This window comes from Ascaphus truei, chromosome 17 (genome assembly GCF_040206685.1).
Source record: "Ascaphus truei isolate aAscTru1 chromosome 17, aAscTru1.hap1, whole genome shotgun sequence".
NCBI lineage: Eukaryota > Metazoa > Chordata > Amphibia > Anura > Ascaphidae > Ascaphus > Ascaphus truei.
In genome coordinates, this window is record NC_134499.1 from 31,640,689 (window position 1) to 31,651,435 (window position 10,747).

At 44.3% G+C, this 10,747-nt stretch overlaps 1 protein-coding gene across 2 annotated transcripts in view; it reads right to left on the minus strand.

The window, feature by feature from the left end:
• The window catches only part of GRIP2 (glutamate receptor interacting protein 2), a 175,567-nt gene extending 164,842 nt beyond the window's left edge, over positions 1–10,725 (minus strand). The window contains exons 1-3 of one of the 2 annotated variants that reach the window (XM_075574626.1): positions 10,630–10,725; positions 9,557–9,728; positions 3,690–4,071 (exon numbers count right to left, since the gene is read on the minus strand). In XM_075574626.1, the coding sequence (XP_075430741.1) occupies positions 3,690–3,744 (55 nt within the window). In that variant the 5' untranslated portion in view covers positions 3,745–4,071; positions 9,557–9,728; positions 10,630–10,725. The remainder of the gene's footprint in view (positions 1–3,689; positions 4,072–9,556; positions 9,729–10,629) is intronic. The other variant, XM_075574627.1, reaches the window with a different exon arrangement.
• Between the last annotated feature and the right edge of the window lie 22 nt (positions 10,726–10,747).

Here is a 10,747-nt window from a genome sequence, read left to right on the forward strand (position 1 = left end):
AACATCTAGTGGCCGTCAAAATAGATGAAACCAGCCTAGCTATTGGTGTGGGGAGAATCCCAATGGGTTTTCCAAGCACATAGGTCAATGGGTCCAAGGGAAACAGAATCCCTGAGGTCTCACGGAGAAGCGTCTGGATCATGGACCAGAACTTCTGGATCTCTGCACACGACCACCAAATGTGGGCCATGTCTCCCTTTTGTCCACATCCTCTCCAGCACAGGTGTGTTAGGGAAAATCTGGTTCAGCCTAGCCGGGGTCAGGTACCACTGGAATAGGATTTTATATATATTCTCTTTTGTTATTGAGCAAACTGAAGTTTTAGCTGCTGATTCCCAGATATCCTCCCACTCGCCTACGTCTATCTCCAAATTGAGGTCCGCAGACCACTTTAACATGTATTGGTGGTTCGGGGGATTAGGTGCTATACTCACTTTTTAAGTTTCAAAGTCTGCAAATCTTAATTGCCAGATAAGTGAATAATTATACTGTACCAGTGCACAAGAGAGTACGGTGATACGCACAGGTATACTACGGTGATACGCACAGGTATACTACGCCTTCCGCTTCCTCCAGTCTGATTACCCTCACACTTGATCACTCCCTCACTCTTCGCGATCGTCAATTTGCTGAAGTTTCAGACCTTTTCCAGCCTTTTTTTTTTATCCTTTATTCCCCGTTTTCACAGGCTCTCAAACTCCCTCCTTTCATCGTTCCCTCTTCTCTCCTCTTCTCTCTTTATCTTCCAAAAAAATCAATACCCCAGATGCTGCTAAAAGCTCAGCTATCACAGAGATATACGGCAGACAGACACACTAAATGAAACTGTAAGAAGCTGGCTTCCGAGTTCATTTGAACACCACAAAACCTCTGTGTAGAGCAGACGTGCCTTTGATAGATTGAGTCGACGTGGAATAATTTATTGTTTTACCATACTCCTGCTTTTCTCAATGGGGTACTTGGGAGTGAGATGCTTATTTTAAACAACTTCCCAAGATTGCTACCAAAAAGGATCATGTTAAAAGGTGCACACTCTCTCAGCAGTGAAGTACTCGCCCATGCAACTTCTCACCTACCGGCCTTCCCACCGTGATTATCTTGGATTTTCGCTCACTCATTAATTGCGGATGGATGGAAAATATTGTTCCACCCCATCTATCACCTGCCCAACGTCATTGTAAAACCTGGTTTGACAGACCCAGCCAGCATTGGTTTTATATCCCCTTTCCCTATGGGAAATGGCACTTAACACTTTTCACAATTTAAAAAAAATCTGTTTAATATTTGTGCGCTTAATGGACAAACTTAATTTGTTTAATATATTCGTGACCTTAGTTTGGCAGCCAGAATACCGTTCTGGAATTTCTAAAGCCCCTCTCAACTCCCGGGGCCCTGCCATGTGGCGGCGGCGGAAGGAGCCAACCCAGGGGGTCCTAACATGGAAATTAGGCTGCGCTAAAAGCGACAGCGTCGCAACGGCAATGTCACTTTGTGGTCGCTGGAAAAATCAAATTGACTTCCAGCGATCGCGACCAAGTCGTCCCGTCTCTTCTACTATAAGCGCACGTGGCGGCGGCAATACATTTGTTTTGACGCGACGTTGTCGGCACTATAAGCGCGGCTTTAGGTCCCACCGGAAGTCAGGCCCAACTTCCGCAATCACCGCCTGGGTGGGCTACCGTGCCACCATCGCACCCACTCCGTAGATAGAGCCCAAATAGTTGTACCGGGGCAACTATGGAAACTTATGGGCAACACGGGGGGTTCTCTGCTAATTCCATGTCACACAGGGGCAGCAGAGCAGGGATTGTCCTGTACAGAGCTCTACAGGTCACTCTGCAGTGGGGTAACCTGAAACAAACACTGCTGCAGACCCCCAGGCCCGACAATCACATATAAATGCAGCCCCTCAATGTGCTGGTCAGAAAAGAAGCCGCTTTAGAAGTTGCACTGTGAATGCATGTGGCAGAGCACAGAGCTTTATACAGGGGGGCAGAGCACAGAGCTTTATACAGGGGGGCAGAGCACAGAGCTTTATACAGGGGGGGCAGAGCCCAGAGCTTTATACAGGGGCGCAGAGCCCAGAGCTTTATATAGGGGGGCAGAGCACAGAGCTTTATACAGGGTGGCAGAGCACAGAGCTTTATACAGGGGAGCAAAGCGGTCTCTACACATCGTCTATAAAACAGCTTCTGGTAATTATGGGAGATATACAGAGCTTCCCAAACCTCACCAGTCTCTTCTTTGCACATACTACGAGCTTTGCAGCACACAGTACTACATCTATGAGGATGTGTCTTGTTCATTCATTTAAAGCAGGGGTGGCCAACTCCAGTCCAAGAGCCACCAACAGGTCAGGTTTTTAGGATATCCTTGCTTCAGCACATGTGGCTCAATCAGTGGCTCAGACAATGACTGAGCCACCTGTGCTGAAGCAGGGATATCCTGAAAACCTGCCCTGTTGGTGGCCCTTTAGGACTGGAGTTAGCCATCCCTGCTTTACAGGTTTTAAAGGTTAGCCATCCCGGCTTTAACCCTCCAATAAATCTACACTTCTTCAAACCCAGAAGGAAGAGCCTCTGCTAAAACTGAGGCTCATCATAAAGACATCAGGTTTAAGGTTTGTCATTAAACAAGTGGTGATATATTCTGTGACACCGAAAACCATCCCAACAATCCCTGCTTCATTGTAACACCCCCTGAGTGTGCACACTGCTCTCAGGGAAATGGGGCATCCAAAGAAGGTGGATTATCTTTCTTTCTAAGGTCAGGGAATCAAAGAATGTCAGCTCATGTGCCCCGCAAACAACCCCGAAAATATGTTTCGGAAGCCCAAAGGGAACATTGAAGGAATGAGCGCGCTATTCTCCAAAATCTTTAGCCCCTCTAAAACAATTGTTGACTTACGAGTGAGAGACTAGAATGGGAGTTAATGATAATGAATGAAATGTGAACAGTTTTGTTGCATGGTGTAGGCTCTCGTTATTGGTTTTGCCACATATGCATGTGAAAACCATTCAGGATTTGCCCCTTTAACCCCAAATTACCCCATTGAATGCCCAAATTAGAAATGTTTCGGCAGCCTGTGCTAGGTAAATGGGTATTAAGATAGACTAAAAGGCAGGGACTGGGTGGTAGGGGGTATACAGCACTTTGAACAGAGGCTACACCAGCAGTTCTCTTTATAAACTGTCCCCCACAAAAAAAGCAATTGTTTTTTTTCCTGTGGGGTCCCCATTTAGTGTTTGGTGCAAAAAGCAACATGATCTAGGTTTAAGGGGGTTGGGTTCTCAAAAACTCCCATGTAATAGAATAAGGATTATTCTTAGTGACATATATATATATATATATATATATATATATATATATATATATATATATATATATATATATATATATATATATATATATATATATTAATTGGGTTATTGATGCAAAACTGATTGATGGAAACTGCCTTCTGTATCTATGTGACTCTCTCTCTGTCACTCTATGTGACCTACTGTGTCTCCAAATTTGTATTTTCTGTATCCCCCATCATGTGTTTTCTCCCCCTGTCTGACCCCCCCCCCCCCTCCCCCTTGCTCTCAGCCTCTTGGGACCCCCAGGTTGGGAAACACTGTGCTACTGTACACGCAGCATTTGCAATGTGCTCTGACGCCAGATGTACATTGCAATTTCAGTCTTACCTGCATCTTCCATCCTGCCCAGGCAAAGCATCAGATGCCTCCACCAGCTTGGCATGGCAGAGACCGGGGAGAGCCGGAGGAGAGCTGTGCCTGATCTGCAGCTGGAAGAGGGAGGCACAGCAGAGAGAGAGAGAGAGAGAGGGTGGGGGGGACGACGGTGCTAGGCTTTCAGAGTGCAGCCCATCTCCTGCCCGCGCTGCATGGAGAGCCCAGCCTCACATCACAGGGGGCTGACACTCACATCTGAACCCCAGCTCAGGCTCGCAGGGGCTCCACATGTTTCCTGCAGTGAGCATGCACGGAGGGGAGCTCACAGATGGCTCTGCTCAGGCCTGTATGCAGGGTGACTTAATGCTGCATGACAGGCTCGCAGATTATGTTTCTGCAAAAAAAAAAAAAAAAATTAACCCCTGCACTGCCAGAGGAGAAATTGCATGGCAATGTGTTGTTGGCCTATATTACAAAGCCACATGAATCAGGAGAAATGTTTAGCTCATCCCCATAACAATGAAAGCGCTGCACTATATGACGATGCTGAGTAGCTCTTCACAAGAAGAGCACCTTGAAAAGAAATGTGCTGCACTGCATAATAATAAGGAGTACCTCTTTGTATGTAGATCTTTATTTTGTAGATCGCCCGCACCTGTATTTAGCGCTTTACAAGAGAGTCAATACGGTTCAGGGAATTATAATACAAGAAGTGCAACAAATAAGATCAGATAATAGGAAAGGAAATCGCTGCCCCGGGGAGCTTACAATCTAAGTGGGATGATGGGAGACTTGCAGAGACAGCCGGTGAGGGAATAAGTGCAGTAGATTGCAGTCTTAAACGGACATGCTTCCCCCTTTAATAGTACTGAGTGTGTGTAATATATACACACACATACAATGTCCCCCATGAAGCACCCTCACCTCCTCCAGGATATTTAGGTGACTATATCCCCTTGCCAGGCCTGCTGTGTTGAGTTTGTGAGATGCCTGGCATTGATGCCCACTAATGAGCAATAAGGAAAGTCCTTCCACATGTAGGGATTTAACTAGAGGTTTTGGAGAGGGTTGAAGGCAGACGCATGTGCAATTAGTGGGGCGCTCCAATAATGCATTTTATTGTCAGTTAAAAAGCAGACATAGCTCAAAAAGAGTGTATATTGGAAAATATGCGTGTGCATGCATGGGTGCGTGCATGTGTATGTGTGCAAGTGTGTGTATGTGCATGTTTGCGTGCATCCATGCATGTTTGTGTGCATCTGTATGTGTGTGCATGGGTGCATGTTTGCGTGCATCTGTATGTGTGCATGTTTGTGTGCATCCGTGTACGTACATCCGTGTGTGTGCATCCGTGTGCGTGGTCTGTCCTGTATTTCTCAAAAGAAGGAGGTAGGTGGCAGAATGCAGAGAAACTCACTGTAATGTGACACTGCAGCATGGTCCCTGTGAGCGCTTTGCTGCAGGGATTCCCTCTACTTCATGCTTCACGCGCCGCTCTTATCCCTGTGTTGTATCTATGTCGTCCCCTGTATTTCAAAATTGTCTGCGTGACTCTAATGCACAAATAGTTGCCACAACATAGAAATGAACGTGCATGGAGATACTCTGGATCACTGTACAGTGCACCATGCTTACATTCCAGTGAGGGGTGTGAAATGAATTAAATGCTTCTTTTCAGCCGGGGGTGGGCAACTCCAGTCCTCAAGGGCCACCAACAGGTCAGGTTTGCATGATATCCCTGCTTCAGCACAGGTGGCTCAATCAGTGGCTCAGTCTTGACTTGAGCCACTGATTGAGCCACCTGTGCTGAAGCAGGGATATCCGGTAAACCTGACCTGTTGGTGGCCCTTGGGGACCAGAGTTGCCCACCTCTGTTTGAAGTCCCTTTGCTGGGCGTTACAATGCGTTGTGTGGGGACACACACTTGAACGCTTTACCGACCGTGTCAGTGCCTTGAAATTACGTGGCGCTGAACCCAAATGCCGGTTCTGTTAATTAATTACGACTCCTTCCGCCAGCGCTGCCTTCTCCGTTTTAAGGGTAAAAAAAAAACACACACACAAGATAAATGAGAGGGCTGCGTGCTTGTGTTTCTCCGGCTCAGTGAGAGCGAACGCGATTTGATCTTTTCTGCTATAATGAGCAGCATACAAATGAGTCCTGTTCTACCAAATCAATTATTCCCACACGATTCACTTCTAACAATACTCGGCCATGATAAAAGCCTGTTTATTTAAGCCTTTACTCCTTTCTCTGTTACCATATTAGGCTCTGTGGTGACCGGTGGATAAACCATTCAGCTCAGATACATCACATAGGGCACTTTCCATGCAGATCCAGAGACGGGCAGCAGATAAGGACCATTTGGCCGGATTCATCTGCATATTTTACCTTCTAACTCAAAAACAATATGCTCATTTTCTCTCTGGTTTTTATTCTGAATTTCTTGTTGATGCCCTATTTTGCAGCAGCCCCTACCCTCTGACGCTGGGATGTAGTTTCCTGCATGCACTACTATTTAGTCGAAACTGCTTTAATCTTTCAATTTCTTCCTTGCCACTGATACATTTCCTTGTGTATGTTACAAACAATATTCAGGCAGAATTAACTCCTCCCTTCAACTGGATGGATATTTAAGCTTCCCTTCCACTTCAAAGACTAGTGTATTTATCACTGGAACCTTTTTATGTTTATGTTTATGTCTCGTTGTGAGTATGGGAGGGGGAACGTACATTATCTTTTTTGAGACTGGTGAATATACAGGAATTCTGCCCAGCTATACAATGATGCATGTCAATTTTCAGCGGTCTGTCATTATACACAGATGCTCAATACCCACAGCTGTCCAGACACAAGATTCAAAATATGCTACAATGTTGAAATCCAGGCTGCAAATGACATTGTATTTGAGCAGCCCTGACTCAAAGGAGTGAGCATTAAAACCTACAATATTAGGAATGAGTGAAACCCTCCTCCAGTGAGTGGATGTCATTGAGTGCAGTCTCACAGGCCTCAGAATCATTCTATACTGCAGCATGTTCCCTGTCACCTCCCAGCCTTGAGCATGGAACCCAGCTTCACATGCTGTTTGGAAATGCGCAGAGAAAAGTCTCCAGACTGTGTGTGTTCAGATCAGCGATGTCCCAGTAAGCCTCCAAGGTTTTTGTAACAATAGCCAGGGATATGCAAGCGCCTGGGGACATCTGATAACATGATTCACTTAATTACATGGGGAATTGGAGGAGAATTCTGGGCTGAGGGGCTGTGCTGGGAATACAGTTATTTGAAGAAGAAATGGCTTTAGTGATCAGTTCAGCATTTTGGATGCAATTATAGTTGTGCAGCTTATAAGGCAACATTGTGAAGGCTATTAACCCGTGAGAGCACTTCTATAGTTACATAATGTGCCGCTAAAAACATCCAGAAACATGGATATTGGGTAAAATGGCAAGCAGTTTGCAACCCAGGCCTCACATATTATCTAGTGATGTGGCTTTTTATGCCAAAGAGCATTACGTGAGTGGTCATACCCCAAATCTCCACCCTGTTAGCTAAATGCATGGCTGTAAAACTGATGACTGCAAATTATGTTGCATATTTCAACATAAATTAACCTCTAAGATGATCATTTACATAACCAGCAAAAATCTGTATTCATTCCAGAGCGGAGCCATGAAATAGTGAAGGTGCGGCTCAGTGAGTAAAGGCTCAGTGAGTAAAGGCTCAGTGAGTAAAGGCACCGGCTCTCACAACGGCGACCCTGACCGTGAAGCAGGGAGTCCATTCCAAGGTGTCTGCTCGTTGGGCAAGCTACTTTTACCCCTGTTCCTCATACACCAATATTAGTTTGTAAACTCTCCATGGGGCAAGGACACTATCAGTGTTATACAAGAAAAAAACGTGTATTAATATAAATACAAATCAAATCATTTTAATACAAAAAGTACTTATTATTGCCAGTTCTACCAAGATAAAATCACTCAAGTAGAACCATCCCTGGACTTTGCCTTATTAAGTTTATGTGATTCCCTTGTGCTCCAACTAACAGTAATAATTAATAGCAGAGTTCTGCAGATAATGGGCTTTTCCATTGGGTGTTTGGGGAATATGATGAGTTAGGAGGCCTTAGAGCAGGGGTGGCCAACTGCAGTCCTCAAGGGCCCCCAACAGACCAGGTATTAGGGATATCCCTGCTCATGCACAGTTGGGTCAATCAATCTGACTGAGCCAACTGTGCTGAAGCAGGGATATACTTAAACCCTGACCTGTTGGTGGCCCTTGAGAACTGGAGTTGGATGCGCCTGCATTAGATGACAGAGGGTGTAACATTATTGAAGGGTCACATAATGCTTTTTTTATATTCTGTGTTCTCTAATTAAAAGACTTAGGTTGTGCTTATAGTGCATGCGACGCGACTTTGCCATCGCGGCAAAACAAATGCATTGGTGATATTTGATTTTTTTCTGGCGACGGTCTCCCCTTGCGGCCAACCGGGAGCTTCTCCGTGCCTCTGCCCGTCCCTTTTATGACGTCATCCAGCGACGTCGCCTAAACTTCAAAATACAACTCGTCGCAATGGCGACGGGTGACGTCATCGGTCGCGTCGCCGGCTGTATAAGCGCATTATAAAGTCAGACTTTCCATACCTTTGGGTTGTTCGTTTGCAGGGAGGGATGTGAAGTGGTGTAAGACTGTGCTGTCCAGAAGGCTGGTGCTGAAACGGTCAGCTGGATACACAGCGTAGAAATGTCCTATTAATGTATTACATTTCCACAAACGCACTCTCTAAAGGGGGAGAAGGAGCTACTGTCCCAGGCCTCACATATATAAGGGCAAATATACCAGGCCTCCCATATGTAGGGGACACTACACCAGGCTTAACAAATATAGGAGCAACTTCAGCTGCCTTCAAATATAAAGGGGCAAGTGTACCAGATCTCATATTTATAGGGGCAACGGTCCCAAGACACACACACACACATATATATATATATATATATATATATATATATATATATATATATATATATATACATACATACATACACATATATCAGGGCTAGCGGGGGGCAACTATACAGCTATATATAGATACAGGCAAGAACACCAGGTCTCACATATATTATCATCACATAACTATTATCACATTAACATCTCTTTGGAATGTCTGTCTGAGTTGATTGGGCAGTACCCCTCCTTTAATTTTTAGTCTCATGTGATATTGTTAGAGTATGTCAGTTTATATTGGCTGTGTAACATTTAAAGTGTCACATATGAAGTGTCTGTGGAGTTAAAATTGGAGAGGAACGAGAGTCTGCACTTCGTCAACAACTCTTCAACTATGACAACTTGGCTTTCTGACAATTTTTACACATCTATAGACTCAATTTCTATGCTGCTATTTAACCTTCTCTACCACTTAGATTGTAATCTCGCTTCTCTACCACTTAGATTGTAATCTCGCTGGGGCAAAGAGTTCCTTTCCTATTATCTGATCTTATTTGTTGCACTTTTGTACTATAATTCCCTGTACTGTGTTGTCTCTTTTGTAAAGTGCCAAGTAGAGCCGTGGACACTATATAAAGATATACATACATAGAGACAACTACACCAGGCCTATATATATATATATACAGTGGTTGACAAATCACCCAAAAATCTACTTGCCGAACCAAAAAATCTACTCACCACCTAGTTCCGTCCCCAATCCCGCCACGGGGTCAAATCCAGTCGCCACGGGCCTGTAGACTGGATTTGTCGAACACTGTATATATATATATAACTACACCAGGTCTTATATATATATATATGTAGTGATAACTACACCAGGCCTCACATATATAGCGATAAGTATATTCATACTTGAAGAAGTCACTCACGTGACGCATTGACGTGATCCCGCTGTTCTTGGAGCTTCTGGGGGGGTGTGCTCGGTGCGGGGTGTTTAGGACATTGTGCACTTCCGTGTGTTGAGCTGCGGTGATCGAGGAGCCCTGTGTCGGAGGATTCTTGCCCCGGCTGGATTCAGGTGTGGAGCAGGCAGAGGCCATCCTACAACGCCGGATAGGGGTGTTAGCAGTTTGGAACCCCCACCACCACCGCTGATACAGAGAGGACTCCCAAACACACCACCTGCCCACTACATCACGGATGAGTATTTACCTAACGGCACCCATCACCTTAGCACCCTGTATTTGCATTTGATAAGCTGATTCACCCTCCAGCTGTTCTAAACAGCGCACAGATGGTCTCTAATGAATGTTTTTTAATCATTCATGTGAGTGCAGGTCCTGGCGACTACTCTTGTTCTTTATAAATGAACCCTTTACATACAGTATTATGCTATGGAGCTGGCGCTTCTTTTCTCTTTTTGGTATTCAATGATCTGGGTAGATCATTAAAGAAGCTTTGCCAACACCATACAGTAACTGGTATCTAGATCTGGACTTTTTTTCATCGTCTTATCCATTATTTGGATTGGTTTGGTTTATTATTATTTTTTAGCATCCTTCACCAACACCTTATATATGATTTAATATATTGATTTTTACACTGTATATACAAATAATTATTATACTTAAACCATTAATTTGTTGTATTTACTAATTACTCAGTTAGCGCTACTCTTTGTTCTTGTTTTGTTCAGGAGATGTGATAACTACACCAGGCATTACATATATTATATTTTATATATATATATATATATATATATATATATATATATATATATATATATATATAGTGATAACCTCAGTGTGTGTGTGTGTGTGTGTGTGTGTGTGTGTGTGTGTGTGTGTATGTATAGTAACTACCCCAGGCCTTACATATATATGTAGTGATAACTATAGCAGGCGTTACATATACAGGGTGAACTAGCCTTGGTCTAAGACACGTGTATATTTATACATCATATAAGTAAGGCATGAAACATATATAAACTAATTCAAAATACAATCTTCAGGTGCCCGAGTACATGTGTGAGTAGAGAGGCGGGGGGCACAGGCGGGACGGGTACTGGCTTCTCCCTGTTCAGGTTCTCTCCCATTCACTGTGACCTTCACAACATGGTG